This window comes from Calonectris borealis, chromosome 17 (assembly GCF_964195595.1).
Source record: "Calonectris borealis chromosome 17, bCalBor7.hap1.2, whole genome shotgun sequence".
Lineage (NCBI taxonomy): Eukaryota > Metazoa > Chordata > Aves > Procellariiformes > Procellariidae > Calonectris > Calonectris borealis.
The window spans coordinates 17106681-17122279 of NC_134328.1; the positions used below are offsets into that span (position 1 = coordinate 17106681).

Genomic DNA, 15599 nt, shown 5'->3' on the forward strand with positions numbered 1-15599 from the left:
AGGCTTCAACAGCAATACAGCGGCAGGTGATTTTTCCCAGTCCCAATGGAGTAGAAATGGGAGAATAAAGTTACAGGACTGGAGCAGGAGACCGGGATTTAACTGAGTGCTCTCTCAGCACACGCCTTTAGGCTAGGTTGGCAAACTGATGTAAAATCTATAGTCTTGCTGTGTGGAGTTTGCAGAAATGTTCTTGTATTCAAGAACTCAAAACTCATCACCTTTGTGAGCGTGCCTTGAGAGCAAGTGGGGCTGGAAGGAGGGGTGATCGAGGAGAGTTGGAGCTGGGTACCAAATCTTCCTCTGGTGCATTTCTAGTTGAGTTGTTACCAAAGTAATTTGCTGAACTCAGACTAGAGCTGGAACTAAAAGGCAGCCAATGTTTTTCTGGACTTTTACGTTGAAGCGTAGCTGAGAATTGCGAGATCTTATTAGCCGGTGAATGAGATTCTTATGAAAAGGCTTGATGATGCTCTCAAAACCGCAGCTTTGGTTCTTACTGGCCCCTCTGCCGAAATACCTTGTTGGCTGCCAGTGTGGCCTGGCATGAAGCTGGCGAGGACAGCCTGTGCGTGGGCAGGTCCTGGTGATTCGGATCCGCGCTCGGTGCTCCCTGGTGTCGCTGCTGGCAGCCACGTTGCTGTCCTCGAGGTGCCGTGTAGCTCTAGAAGCTCTTCTGATGATGTCGGGATTTTTCCTCATCTTTCCCCATCACCTTGATGGGACCTGTCACGACATGACGGCAGCTGGTCGGGGGAAGTCCTGGGTGCTGATGGAAGCAGTTAAGCTGCCGACAGCGTGCCTGGGTTGGTCCCCACCAGGACAGGCAGGCTGGCTGGCTTGTGTTACAGTGGCATGGCCGGGATTCAGGTGGGGATGTTGTTCTTGCCTGCCCTGCCGCTCGATTTAGACGGGGTATAGGGTTTCCTGGAGAACGGGCAAGGCTTGGCTGCGCAGAGAGCCTCCCCTATCCATGAAAAGCATAAAGGTTAAAGTGTGCTGCCGAAGTTGTGACAACCGCGTAGCTAGGGAACTGGCGTGCTTGATGCTTTGCCAGATATCCCCAGGACAGGCTGTTTTCCAGCTGCAGCCAACGTAGACTCTGGCTTAAGTTCTTGAATGGGGAGGAAAAAAAAACCAAAACACCCCAGCCTGTGAAGCCTTGGTGGTGGTTGGTTTGCTTCCGTGCTCTGCAGAGACCTGGAGCATGGTGCTGCTCATTGGGCTGTGGGATTTTGGACCAAGGCATGCAAAATCCTGGTGTGCAGCAGCTATTGCCCTTCAATACTACAAATCTTTCTTGCGAGGGGACCGTTTTCACCTTATTTCCCTTCGCCCACAAATTAATTTTGTCTTGTAATAGTACCAAACCATGGGACACTCGTCCTTCACACACACCTCCTTTGGAGAACCATTTCTATGGCTCCCCAGCGCCCCAGGGCCCGCTCTCGGAGCTTTGCTTCCTCACCTTGTCCCAAGGCTTCGCGCCCGGACACCAACCCTGACTCTCGGTGCGTGCGTAAGATTGCAAGCGCCCCGGGAAGGCTGGCCGGCTTCCAGGCAGGTGCTCCTGCTCTCCTTGGAGAATTTTATCCCAGCTTCCACTGCAGGGTCCGAGGGGGCTGTGGGGCATGGCTGCGGCGCGTGGGCTCCTGTTCCCCCGCCGGGTGGGTGGGTGTGCTGCTTCCACCCGGGGCTTGCCGGGAGGGTGCGGAGCCCAAGGCTGGCAGAGCGGTGGCAGTGCATGCCTGAAATGACATCGGTGGCCTCCAGGTGCCTGGCAGCCCTCGGCCAGAGGAGGGGAGAGGCAATTCCGAACTGTACTTTGGCGATGACAGTCGGCGGGCAGAGTCCCCGCTGCCCGAGGCACGGTGTCGAGCCAGTTATTGCTGCCGGCGTGCCCTGCAGAGGCTGAGTTGGGGGGATTCCCACTCGCCATGGTAGGGGTGGCTGGGCCGCAAATGGGTGGTGTGGGTGCTGTGGTCCCCAAGACCTGTGGATGAACTGCATCAGCACTGCCAGTCAGAGCCATGCGCCTGCTCCTGCGGGATCCCTGTTGGTTCTCATCACATTCCAGGTCCTGCCCCTGACCTCGGGAAGAGGGAGGCTCACCAGCTCCAGCGCGGAGCTGGGCTGGCTGAAGCCACAAATCTGAGCTGCGAGGGCCGGAGCGGGGGAGCCCCCGGCTGCGTCCAGTCAAGCAAGCGTTGCTCTTGCATTGAGGTGGTGGTGGTGGATGCCTGAGATGCTTCTGCTGCCGCGCTGCTGCTGAGGGGCTGCTGGTTTTGCTGTCAGGACTAGCTGGGCTCCAGAGGAGGCAGCTCCAGCCATGAGTTTCGTTTTTCTCCTTAGCTTAAGCCTTGCCTGCGAGCTGCCCGCACGGCAGGGCTGCAAGCCACCGCTGCAGCCATGAAGGAGGCGGGAAGGTTCCCTCGTGCAGAGCTGCGATGGGGGCAAGCGCCGGCTCGCTCCCCTGCTCTCCAGCCACCACCCCAGGCGAGAGCAGCATCTCCCACGGGCCAGGCGTGTACTGGCCCTGGGGTTGGGCTGCTGCCCGTGGCAGGGGAAGGGCTTGGCGGGGACGTTTTTCCTCCCCTCGCCCTGCTCGCTGGTGGTCTCCTCTGCAGCAGCACGGACTGCAGTCCTGCCCGCCCCGCTGGCGGCTTGTCGCTGCGTGACGCCCCCGGGCCCTTGTGCTCCCCCCGGCAGCTGCCCAAGGGCAGGGCAGGGGCAGGCAGGACGGCAGCACCTCTGGGACAGGGGCATGGCTGTGCCCCATCCTGGCTTGTCTCGCTCTCAGTGCCACCAGTGGACCAGGGCTCCTCTGGCAAAGCCTGACCCCAGCCCATGGCGCACAGAAGCTGGCGGCTCGCTGGGAGCCGGGATTTGACCAGGTGGAGCGGCGCTGTCCCTTCCCTGCCTGGGCAGCCTTGCCTCCTCCTGCGAGGTGCTGCGGGCGAGGCGATTGCTGCTCCTGGGGTGCTGCTGCTGCCTGTGCTGGTGGCTCGGCTCAGCTCGGCCGTGGGGGAGTCCCCTGTGGCGGCAGCCGGGCTCGGTGTCTGGCAGGACTTGAGTTCCACGTGGCCGCGGGTCGGGGAGCTCGGGGGGAGACCCGGCTGGCAGGGGCCGAGGCTGGGGGAGCCCGGCCAGCCCGGCCCTGGGGAGGGCCCCGCTGCCCCAGCAAGGGCCAGCGCTCGGCCCTTCGCTGCCCTGTCCTGCCCGGCTGCCGGCAGAGCCCTGCGGAGGAGCGGGGTGCCCCTGCCCGCACCCGGCGGGGGTAGCGAGGAGCGATGGGGAGCGGGGCCAGGAGGGTGCCTGGCCCCCGGCAGCCTCTGCCATCTCTTTTTGCCCTGCTGGGAGTTGCTCTTGCTGCTTTATCACCAGTCAGTGAGCCCTGGCCCCCCCAAAGGAGCACCAGCTATGGGTGAGGCGCTGGTGTTCCTGCTCCCCTGACATGATAAATGGATGTTCTGGGTTTTTAATAGTCGGTATTATTGGAGCGCTTTTGCCTGGCAGCGGCTGGCTGGGGAGGGCTGGTTCCAGTTACCGGGGGTTCCTCCTGCAAATCCCCCTGCCCACCTCTGCGCCCAGCAGAAACCCGAGCAGCGGGCGGCTGTTTCTGCGCCCTTGGTGAGCAAGGCTTGCCTCACCTTAAGGTTCAAAGATTTAAAATAAACGGGGTTCTGCTGGGTGGGGGAACCAGGCGGAAACCTGGCGTAGCCCTTGGGAATCCATCGGCTTCAGGACCCTGCATGGCCAGGCTGGCCCTTGCCGTGCCGCCCACGGGGCCCCTCTCCCCAGGGTTTTCCATGCCCGGTGCAGACCTGCACAGTCCCTGAGGCCGTGCCCTGGGGTGCAGCACATGCTGCACCTTCAGCAGGGGCTGGCGATGCCCAAGCAGCGCCCATGCGCAGCCTGACCCTTCGGGAGCCCCCAGCTTCTTCGTTTCTTTCCCTGATCCCCAAAACACTTCATTTTGCAGGAAATGAGGGTTCCCGGAGGAGGCTGCAGCTGGTGCCCGGTGCCAGCTGCTGTCAGTTCTGCTTCAGGGACCAGCAGCGGTGCCCAGAGATGGTGGTGCCCTCAGGTGCCACGTTGTGCTCCGGAGCGCAGGGTCCTTCGGAGCTGCTGTCCCCAAGGGCTGGTGCCAGTGGGCAGAGCCGGCCGCAGCTCAGCGGCACAGGGGGCTGGCACTGTCACTGGCTGCTCCTGGCCACCATCCCCATGGGGTGGCCAGTGGCTGCCTTGTGTCACCTGTGGGTGCCTTGGAAGCACTTGGCCACTTGGACGGTGTCCAGCTCGGCCAGGTCACCCCCGTGGGATGTTTTTGGGGTGCTGCTGTGGCCGGTGCCCGGCTCCGTCCCCGTCCCCTGCACCGTGTCTGCGCGTCCCTGGCCTGCAGGGGACAGGGAAGAGTGGCGTGTCCTTTGAACGGGCTCCAGCAGCGACAGGTGCTGGGAAAGCCGAAGCGGGATGGCTCCCGCGGCTGTAAAGGATCCTCCTCTGCCCGCACTAATCCGGCTCCGTTACACCCGGGATAGAAGAGGCTGCTCCCCCCGGGCGCTGCCACAGTGCGGATGCTGCCCTCCTGACTGCCCTCTGCACGGGGACCCAGGTAAAGGGGCCGGGGGGGTCCCCACGGCTGCCCGCTCGGGGCATGGCAGCGGGGGGTCCCGGGGAGAGTGGAGCCCCCAGCCCCGGGAGGAACGCCTCACAGGGGTGCTGAGCTGTGGGACATGGGTCTGCTCAGCTGGGAACCAACTGCTTATAGCTCCTGTCCCAGTAAGACCAGCAAGCGACTCCCCTGTTACTGGGATGGTCGCTGGTGGGTTTATTCCGGGGCTGGGCTGTCCCGGCCTCTGGACGGTTGCGCAGGCTGCGCAGGGGGAGTGTTTTGGGACAGGGCGAGGGGAGGTGGCCGGGCAGGGACGGGCAGCGGAGCCCGGGGCAGAGTGGGGATTTAGGGAAGGGTCGCTGGGCTGGAGGGGACAGGGTGGCAGCTCGTGCTGGCAGCCCACGCGGGTATGCGGGCACTAACAGGTCCCCTTGGTGGGGACCGCTCAGGCGGGAGCTGTGGTCACCACCGGGCAGGGGGACGGGCAGCCCGGGTCTGCCTGGCCCCCGAGCAGGCAGGGCTCTGCCTGTGTGGCTGGACCCGCCTGTGCGGTTCAGGGCGGGCAGCGGAGGGGCCGTGCCCGGGGATGCTCACCTCGCCTGATCCCCACCCCGCCAGCCTGGGGCCGGAGCCGCCGTCTCCTGCCCCGCCATGGCGGGACGTGGTCTTAAATTGGCACCCTGGCCGCGCCGCACCGGCTGCTTGCACGCCGCAGGCCCCGTGGCAGCGACAGGTGCCGGCGTCAGGCCATCGATCCGTCACTGCCGGGCAGATACCGGGGCACTACGGGCTGGTGCAGGACCGGTAGCCACATGGGGCCCCCAGCTCGGTGCCACGGGCCGGGTGGCAGGGGCACGGCTCCCGGCTGGGTGGCAGCAGCTCGCCCCTCTTCTGCAGGAGCAGAGCTGCTGCCCGCGTCCCACCGTGCCCCTCTGCGGGGCATCGGGTCTGAGGAGCCCTCAGCTTCTGTCTTCTCTCCCGCAGGGGCCTCGTCGAACCGGGAGCACCGCGGGGCAGCCGCCTCCTGCCCGGAGAGTCCTCATGGAGCAGGGCAGCGGGGCGGGCAGCACGCCCGGCGCTGGGGGGCCTGGTGGCACGGCCCCCCCTGAAGCAGACGGCGGCACAACCCAGCCGGTCCCAGGGGCTCCGCAGGCTGCCCAGCCCCAAGGGGGGACAGCAGCACCCATGGAGGGGACGGTGCCGGCTGCCACTGGGGTGCAGGATGAAGGGAAGGAGAAGCCTGGGCAGAAGAAGGCTCCGGCTGCTGCTGTGGCTCGGGATGGGGGACAGGCAGAGCCTGGGAAGCAGAAGGCTGTGGGAGAGGCTGGAGGAGGGAAGGCAGAGCCCGCAGGGGAGACGGCTCCGACCGCTCCAGAGCCTGGGGATGGAAGGAACGCAGCGCCGGCAGAGGTGGCTTCAGCTGCGCAGCACGATGGAGGGCAGGCAGCATCTGCGGAGGAGAAGGTGCCGGCTGCCATTGAGGCTCAGGATGGAGGGAAGGATGAGTCTGGGAAGGAGAAGGCTCCAGCTGCAGGAGAGCCTGAAGGAGAGAAGGCAGCGCCCATGAAGGGGAATGCCCCGGCTGCTGCCAAGGCTCAGGATGGAGGGAAGGATGAGCCCAGGGAGGAGAAGGCTCCGGCTGCGGGAAAGCCCGAAGGAAGGCAGGCAGCACCTGCAGAGGGAGAGGGCCTGGCTGCAGCAGAGGCTCAGGGCGGAGGGAAGGATGAGCCCACGAAGACGCAAGCCCCTGGTAGGTTAGAGGCTGAGGCTGGTGGAAAAGCAGAGGCCACGGAGGAGAAGGCTCTGGCTGCAGCGGAGGCCAAAGGAGGGAAGGCAAAACCCGCGCAGGAGACAGCCTTGGCTGCAGCACAGGCTCAGGATGGAGGCAAAGAAGAGCCTGCAAAGGAGAAAACCACGGCTGCTGCAAAGGAGAAGGCCCCGGCTGCTACAAAATCTCAGGATGGAGGGAAGCAAGCTGCAAAGGCAGAGAAAACCCCAGCTGATAAAAAGCCTGCAAAGGAGAAGGCTCCAGCTGCTGCAAAGGCTCCGGATGGAGACAAGGCAGCAGCAAAGGCTGAGAAAACGCCAGCTGCAAAGAAGCCTCAAGATGGAAGCAAAGAAGAGCCTGCAAAGCAGAAAGCCCCAGCTGCTGCAAAGGTGCAGGATGGAGGGAAGAAAGCTGCAAAGGTAGAAAAACCCCCAGTTGCATCAAAGGCTGAGGATGGAGGCAAAGAAGAGCCTGCAAAGGAGAAGGCCCCAGCTGCTGTAAAGGCTCAGGATGGAGGGAAGCAAGCTGCAAAGGTGGAAACCCCTCCAGCTGCAGCAGAGGCTGGGGGTGGAGGCGAGGAGCCCGTAGAGGCGGCAGCCACCACTGCTGCGAAGGCTCAGGGTGAAGGGGAGAAAGCGGCAAAGGTGGAGGAGACGGCCGAGCAGCGGCAGCCGAGGGGCCCCGAGCCCCCGCGCCCACCTCTGCTGCAGAGCCTGAGCTGCCCGGCCGCCTGCCAAAGGTACCCGCACCCTCCTGGATGGGGTCCCTTCCCCTCGCTGCTCCCTGGGGAGCCCCGGGTCCCTCTGGCAGAGGTGGGCGCTGGGCTCGGGGGCTGCTGGCTGGGCTCTGCTCACCTCCTGCTCCTGCTTCCAGGCAGGAGCAGCCCTGGGCGGAGGTGGCAGCGATGGAGATGATACTGGAGGAGCCCACGGCGGCGGAGTCGAGGGAGGGTCCGACAGAGCCTGGCCCTGCCCCGCCAGCCCTGGGGGACCTGCAGCCCCCGGAGCCCCCCGGCCCCGCAGGGAGCCCTGGCACCCCGCAGGAGAGGACATTGCCCAGTGCCACGGGGCAGCCACCGGATCCCACCGGGGCCACGGAGCAGCCTGGCCCTGGGGGACAGCCCTCCTCGACAGAGGCAGAGCCACCCCCCAGCCCCTACCTCACCCCCGATTTTGGGAAGGAAGACCCTTTCGAGATACTGGGTAAGGCTGTGCCTGCCTTGTCCTCGCACCCCAGAACCCCTGCGGGGCGGCAGCCCGGGGTCCCCGCGGCCCTGCCTGCGCTGCCCTCCCGCGCCGCCGGTTCGTGCTCTTGGCTCGTCGCCTGCCCCGTGGCCTTCCAGCTCCTGTTTCACTGTAAACAGGGCTAAATGCGTCGCGTCCCCTCCCCAGGCTCCTCCGGCCGCAGCCTGGCACGGTCCCCGCGGCCGGGGCTGCCCGGGAGGAAGAGGAGCCCGGGGAGTGACAGCCACCGCCTGGCGCGTGGCAGGGGACAGCGTGTCCCGTGTCCTGCACCGCTGTCCTTGCGGGGATGGCAGGGCAGCGAGTGCTCGTGGGGCTCCCTGCGACGCCGGCTCCTGCCCTCGCGTGGGGAAGGGTGGCTCAGGACTGGGTGCGTGGGGTGCACCGTGCGTGGGGTCTGTCCTGGGAGGGTGAGCTGGACGTGGTGGCCTGGAGGGGTGCTGGCCCGGAGAGGGTGACACGCAGCAGCGTGGCCTGGAGAGGGCGAGCGTGACACGTGGGATGGTGGGGAGCCGGCGTGCAGCGGGGTGGGTGCCAGGCAGGAGGGTGCCACGCAGCGGGGTGGGTGCCATGCAGCAGGGTGCCATGCAGCAGGGCAATGCTGCGGGCAGTGGCGAGGGACCCGTCGGGGGATGCTGCGTCCCCCGGTGCAGCAGGCAGCCAGCAGACCCTGACCTGCAGCCAGGCACTCGGTACCTGGCCCTATCCTGCACCCACAGGTTTGGCTGGGCTGCTGGGTGCCTGCCTTCACCCTGCACCGGGGTGCGCAGCGGTGGGGTCTCCCGGCCGGGCAGCTCTTCTTCTTACCCCAGCCCTCCTCTCTGGGCAGACGATGTCCCTCCGCCACCGGCGCCATTCACACACCGCATCGTCACCCTGCGGTCTGCCAGCGTCAGCTCCCAGTTCAACCTCAGCTCCAAGGAGATCCTGGGAGGGTAAGGAGGGGCCCCGGGAGGGTGCAGGACACCCAGCTTTCCCCCGGCACTGCCCTGAGCTGCCATCCAGCCTTGGGCAACGGTCCTGGGTCGATACGACTTCCCTGGCCATGATGGGTCGGTGCCTCGGGCAGGGTGGGTGTGAAGGGGAGCAGGGGGCAGCACCCCAGAGCAGTGTGGGGGTCCCCAGCAGCCTGGGCGGCTGATGGCGTTGGCATCTCTCCCTCTCTCCCTCCCCAGGGGCAAGTTCGGCGAAGTCCACACGTGCACGGAGAAGCAGACGGGGCTCAAGCTGGCAGCCAAAGTGATCCGGAAGCAAGGTGCCAAGGACAAGGTCTGACCGATGCCAGGGCGGGGGGCTCCTCCTGGCCACGGTGCCACCAGCAAGTGGCATGGCTAAGGTGGTGGGTGGCAGTGTCATGCCTGGTGTGTCCCCAGTGCTGTGACACAGCCTGTCCCCATGCTGGTGGCTCGGCCAGGGCTGACACCCTGTGCTGCCATGGGGCTCGTTCTGCAGGAGATGGTGCTGCTGGAGATCGATGTGATGAACCAGCTGAACCACCGCAACCTCATCCAACTCTACGATGCCATCGAGACTCCCCGGGAGATCATCCTCTTCATGGAGTTGTGAGTGCCGGGGTAGCGCCAATGCCTGGGTGAGGGGCCCCATGGCAGGGGACGCTGTAGCAATGGAGCAGATGTGCCGGCCCCTCGCCAAGCAGAAGGGGTTGGCCCTGGGGAATGTCCCTCACCTCGCCCATCTCCTCTCAGGCATCTCCTCATCTCTCACTGGGCTCGGAGGCAGCCTCGGGCTCTGCCTGGCTGGGACGGCATCTCCTTCCATCGCGGCTGTGTTGAGGGTGGAGATGACCCAAGTCCTTTCCACACGGCTCCTTTTCCCCCTGCCCACTTGCTCCAGGGAGGCTGGGGCTGTGCTGGGGCTGTTCTGCTCTACAAACCCCGGGGGAGCTGGGGTGTTTTGGGGTAACCCCCCCTCCGCCATGCCTGCCTTGAAGGGGGCATCTAATCCCAGCACACACACATCCCACCATGGCTCTGCTCAGCCTCTACACCAGCAGCTCCCCAGTGGGGCTGGGCTGGGGGTCCCCGGGGCGGGCAGGGGGCTCCGCAGGAGGCATGGGGCAGGGAGCCCCAGGTGACCCTGCGGTCCGTCCCCGCGCAGCGTGGAGGGCGGCGAGCTCTTCGAGCGGATCATCGACGACGACTACCACCTGACGGAGGTGGACTGCATGGTGTTCGTCCGGCAGATCTGCGAGGGCATCCGCTTCATGCACCACATGCGCGTCCTCCACCTTGACCTCAAGGTGCGGGGCCGGGGGTGGTGGCAGGGGCCGGGCGCTGCTTGAGGGGCTGGGGAAGGCGGGGGGGCAGCGGGGAGCGCTGCGTGCTGGCCCGAGCCCTGCCGTGCTTGTGAGGGCAGCGTGTCCCCGACACCAGCCAGCCCTGGGGGGATGCCTGCAAGTCGGTATCGCTCCGGCACGGGTCAGCTGCAGGACCCGTGGGCTGCTGGACCCCCGCACTGGGGACGTCCCCTCTTGGCGGTGGGGCAATGGTCTCCCTGTCCCCACAGCCCGAGAACATCCTCTGCGTCGCTGCCACCGGGCACATGGTGAAGATCATTGACTTTGGGCTGGCTCGAAGGTCCTGTCTTCCCCCTTCGCCTCTGTCCCTCCTCCCTGTCCCCCTCCCACCCTTTGGCCGGCCCTGCATGCCCTTGGGGTGCTGGGGGCCCCGGGACTTGCTCTGGGCTGTGGCTTTTGCCACAGCTCTGGCCCCGGCTCTCCCTGGCTGGCACGGGAGGGCTGGGGAGGGCAGCGCCTGCTGGGAGGGGGACAGTGGTTTGGGGGAGCAGCCTGTCCCCCTCCTGCTGACTCGCGTCCCCGGCTGCAGGTACAACCCCCAGGAGAAGCTGAAGGTGAACTTCGGCACCCCCGAATTCCTCTCTCCCGAGGTGGTCAACTACGAGCAGGTCTCCTACTCTACGGACATGTGGAGCATGGGCGTCATCACCTACATGCTGTACGTCAGGGCTGCGCAGGGGCACCGCCAGCGCCGTGCTGGGGTGCTGGGACAGAGCCCCCCGCCCCAGGCATCGAGCCGTCTCCAAGCCGTACATGTGCCCCAGGCACCCAGATGCTTGTTGGGCTGGTGGAGGGTGCTGGACAGGGAGATGGGCAGGTGGGGCTGGGGGCGGGGGGCAGCGAGTGGAGCGAGGGAGTGCCGTGCCCACGCGTGCAGGCAGGAAACAGCTCAGCCCAGCTGCAGGCAGGAGCGCAGCATGGTCCCAGCTGCCTCCCTTCTCGGGGCTGCCCTGCCTCGCTCCCCAGGCAGCCCCAGCCAGACTGGCTCCGTTCCGGGGGCATTTTGGAGGTGCCGCAGCTCGAGGGCACCCGGCTCCTCACCCCCCTGCACCCCCAGGCTCAGCGGCCTCTCCCCCTTCTTGGGTGACAACGACACCGAGACGCTCAACAATGTCCTGGCTGCCAACTGGTACTTCGACGAGGAGACCTTCGAGAGCGTCTCTGACGAGGCCAAGGACTTCGTCTCAAACCTCATCATCAAGGAGAAGAGGTGTGAGGCCGGCAGCGGCCATGGGGGTCCTGGGGTGGGCATCCCCAGAGCTGCATGCCCAGCCCCTGGGTACCATGCGCAGGTGGTACCTCTGCACCAGGACCGGCAGCATCCCCTGGTGTCCTGTGCCAAATGAGCCTCACGGGGCCCTGCCCTGGCCGTCCCCGCAGAGCCCCGTGTCCCTCCAGGGTCTCCTTCCCCAAGCAGGACGTGCTGGACCAGCCGGGGTCCTGCCCAGCCCCACCGGTCCCTGGGCACAGCCCTCCGGCTGGTTCCTCCCCTGCAGCTTTCTGGGGTTTTGGGGCTCTTGGGAGGCTGGAGAAGGGGGTGGCGGAGGCAGAGGGGTTTTAGCAGGGGTGACCCGGGCTCCTCTTGCCCCCAGTGCCCGGATGAGCGCCAGCAAGTGCCTGCAGCATCCCTGGCTCAACAACCTGGCAGAAAAGGCCAAGCGCTGCAACCGCCGGCTCAAGTCCCAGGTGCTGCTCAAGAAATACGTCATGCGGCGGCGCTGGAAGGTGCGCGGGGTGCGGGGCCGGCACAGGGAGGAGGGTCAATGCTGTCTGGGGGAGCTGGTGGCAGGGCTGGCAGCCTCTGCCCATCCTGGGGGATGGCATCTGGGACACGGAGGATGGCTCTGTCTCACTGTGCTGCTGGAAGCCAGGACACAAGGCCTGGGGACCCCTGAGCCCAGCACCAGGGTCCTTGCGTGGGTGCTCCCAAGGTGGGACCCCTGTCAAGCATAGGTCCTTCATGGTGGTCTCCCCTGAGCCGATCCCAAGAGCACATTTTAGGGGCAGGATTGGTGTCAGGACAGTGTAGGGGAGGATCCCCAGATCAGCCCTGCGCTCCCCTCCCACGCAGCCTGGCTGAGTGGGTGCCCAGGGGCTGCCCGCTCCCCACCCAGCTCCTCACCAGCCCCGGGAGCGGGGTCTGGCTCAGCCTCCGGAGCCGCTGCCCTCGCGGTAGGATGAGCGTCCCTCCTCTTCCCCTTTACAGAAAAACTTCATTGGGGTGTGTGCTGCCAACCGCTTCAAGAAGATCACCAGCTCGGGGTCGCTGACGGCGCTGGGCGTCTGAGCGGGGGCTGCCGGGGGAGCCTGAGCCACGTGTCAGTCGAGGCCAGAGAGAAACCGCTTGAGAGGGTCCCACGTCAGTCTTGCTTCTGGACAGCAGCAGGACCTCGCTGGGGTCGGCCCCTGCCCGCTTCCCACCGCGGGGGCCAGGGGCTGGAGCCGCGCAGGCCCATCCCTGCCCGTGCTGCTGCCAGGTGGCTGCTCTGGACCCCATGCCGCTGCAGCACGCGCTGCACCCCTGCTCCGTGCCCTGCACCACCCCCACCGCGGGTGCTGCTCTGCTGCGTCCCCTGGGACCGCGCCCTGCCTCGGCACCCAGCAGCCGCGGGACTGCTCGGGGACCCTGCCGGGCTCCTCGCCTGCACCCGCTGCTGTGGAGCTGCTCTGCCGAGCTCATCCCACCCCGCGTGGCATCGCTGCACCGGGGACCCGCTGCTGGGGATGCCGGCAGCAGCCTCCTGGGCTCCCAGGGCTCAGCCTCCCCATTCCCATTGAGCCAATGGTCCCGTCTGGATTTCCTCGGACTGCGAGGCCGCTCCTGAGCGCTGGTTTCTGATCTCATCCCTGGCCCGGCTGCATGATGCCCGGACTGCAACATCTCTGCTCTGCTCACGCTTCCTTCCCATGGCCTCGGAGGAGAAAGGCCGGCCCGGCGTGAGCCCCGCTGCCTGGGCCGCCCTGCGCACTTGCCGCTACCTTGGACCCAAGACCTGCGTGCTCTGCCTGTAAATGCCACAGCCCTGCCCTGCCTTTGCTGTCGCTGGACCCCGAGCTGCCCGACCTCCCTTCCCAGCACTGTGGCTTGGCGTGGGGATGCTGGAGGGCAGGCGTGGACCCGCAGCCCTGGCGCTTTGGCACCGGAGCCGCAGCCCAAGCGCCTCCTCCCTGGCCGGCCGGGCGCGCGGGAGCGGAGCTGGCCCCGAGCTGCTGCTCGCACAGGAAGGGAGGAAGCGGCGAGCACGCTTCCAGCAGCATCTCCAGCTGGGAGCCAGCGAGGGAAGAAGGAGGCTTTGTGTTCCTCCTGCCCTCCCTGCCCTTCGGCTCTGCCAGCGGGGGAAAAACACAACCTCTGCTTCACCCGTCCCCGCCAGATCAAGATGAGCGAGGCGTCCTAATGTAGAGCAGCTGGACCGCGCTCCCCCGCTCCTGCGAGCACCGCTCCAGCCCCGACCACCAACGCACAGGAACTGCCGGTCGGCGGCTGCGGCCGCCAGCTCCCCTCACCGCGTGCGGGGGCTCCCCGGGACCGGCTGTCAGAGGCGGGTGCTGCCCCCGCTCCTCCGCCTCGCCCTGACCCCCTTCCCCTCTGCCTGCGCCCCTCGGGGCTCCCTGGTGCTGCCGGAGGATGGGCATCCCCCGGGCTTTGCAGCTTCCAGTCTTGCCCGTTGCAGGAGGGGCTGGGGGGCTGGTGCGGGGTCCCGGGCTCCCCCTGCCCTGCGCTTTGCCTTTCGCTTGGCCGAGCCCCCCGAGCCAGGGCTGTGTGTTTGCTCCAGGGCTGCCTGTGCCCTCTGCGCCTGCTGGAAAAACCCTGGGGAGAGATGGGGGGAGGCACCGGCCCCCCAGCCCCACCGCCTGCAGCAGGTGAAGGGGCTTCGGGCTCGTCCCCACTGGGCAGGGGACACGGCGTGCAGGGCCGCAGTCCTGCCTGGCTCTCGCCTTCTTGTAAATAAATGTACAGGTCTGCCCGCAGCTGCGCCTGCCCTGCTGCCCCGGGGGGCCGCTGCCGGCCCCCTCCCTGGGCCACTGCTCTCGCCCGCGTGGGCCGTGCAGCCGCAGTCTGAGGGCTGCGGATAAGTGAGGAGGGGACGGGAAGCGGCGTCGCATCCCCAGGGTAGAGGGGACAGAGAGGGCCCCCGGCTGTGCTGGGGACTGCCTGGTGCATCCCAGGCAGGGCTGTGCAGCCCACAGTGCCGGGGTTCTGGTCTCTGCACCCCATGGCTGTGCAGCAGCAACCGGCTCTGAGCACCCCAGGGCGCTGGGGGGAGGGAGGGATGGATGGTGGGTCAGAGGTGTCCTCACGGCTTCAGCATCTGCCCAAGGGGGTGGGATGCCCAGGCAAGGGCTGGTGGGGGGCCGGTGCCCCTCTGCCCGGTGGGGCTGCAGCCGGCCCCGAAGCGGTTAAGGCTGCCCGGGCCCGGACGCCGGCTCCCGCCGCGGGCGTCCCTCCCAGCCGCTTCCTGCCGGCAGCCTTTGACCGGTTCCTGTCGGTGACCACCCTGCGGGCCTGGAAGCCAGCGCAGCCCCATCTGGTTTGAGTTACGCTCCGCGGCGGTGACGTCTCCTTCCTGTCTGGCCCCAGGAGCCGCGCGTCGCCATGGGGGCTGCAGGGCCCCACCGCGGGGTGGCCCATGGGGGTCCTGGCCGGGCCGTCACCCCCGGACACTCCTGGTACCCCGAGCCGCTCCGGGGGTTCAGTTCCCACGCGTGCACGGCTGCGGCACGGGGATGCACAGGCACCGGCACATCCCAGTGCCCCAAGCCCAGGGTAGGGACCCCCACCCCACAGCCCGGTTTGGCTTCTCCAGCCCCCTCCTCTCACGCCCTGGGACCCCACAGGGGCACCCATCATGCCTCCATCAGGGCTGGAGGAGTGGGGCTGCGGGACCAGCACCCATGGGAGCAGCCGTGGCCCCATACCACACTCCCGGCCGAGGGGCAGGGCAGGGCTCAGGAGCCCCCAAAGCGCCGGGGAGGGGACCAGTCCTGCCAGGGCCAACGGGCACGGTGACAGGGTTGGTCATGGTCCAGCACAGGCCACAGCAGCCGGCACCATCCTTGTGTGGGGGGTCCTTGTCACCCCCAAGGACGCACGGCGCAGTCTGGGGTGTGTGCACGTGTGTCCACAGCATCTGTCCCTGGAGCTTCGAGCACTCGCACAGAGCAGCACCCTTTCCCCATCCCTGCCTGCACCCCGTCCCTGTGGCACCCACCCTGCCTGCACAAGAAAGGGGTCCCGCAGGCAGCGCGGAGGGAAGGGGCGCGGGCAGACCTCCTGCACCGGCTCCTGGCAGCACCGCCGGCAGCGGCAGCAGGTTCGCCCCATGACCAGCTGCAGCCCAGTCCCCGGCCACGGCACGGCCCATGCTGGGAGCGGGCGAGTGGGCTCGGGGCCAGGCCACCCACCGCGAGCTGGGAGCGATCCGGGGAGGAGGCAGGGCAGGGAGAGCAGTGGGCCCACGGCCAGGAGCCAGGAGCCGGGGCGGGCATGGAGAAGGGGAGCACCGGGACAGTGGGTGGCCCTGGTCTGCATGCCCAGGGCGGTGCAGGCAGCCGGGCTCTGGGGGACGGGGGTCCCCATCCCCAGGGACTGCAGCTCGGGGTGGCAATGGGATGCGCCATGCAATGCTCCCAGTGCAGGGACCCCAGCCTGGGCAC

General features: G+C 67.0%; 1 protein-coding gene across 1 annotated transcript; it reads left to right on the forward strand.

Annotated features, from left to right (window-relative positions):
• Positions 1-5656: 5656 nt before the first annotated feature.
• Positions 5657-12380, forward strand: MYLK2 (myosin light chain kinase 2). Its single transcript, XM_075166127.1, has 12 exons — positions 5657-6136; positions 6248-7122; positions 7257-7585; positions 8454-8559; positions 8800-8893; positions 9077-9186; positions 9743-9884; positions 10151-10221; positions 10471-10599; positions 10999-11151; positions 11534-11666; positions 12148-12380. The coding sequence occupies exons 1-12, from the start codon at positions 5657-5659 to the stop codon at positions 12226-12228; spliced, it is 2703 nt and encodes a 900-aa protein (XP_075022228.1). The 3' UTR covers positions 12229-12380.
• The last annotated feature ends 3219 nt before the right edge of the window (positions 12381-15599 follow it).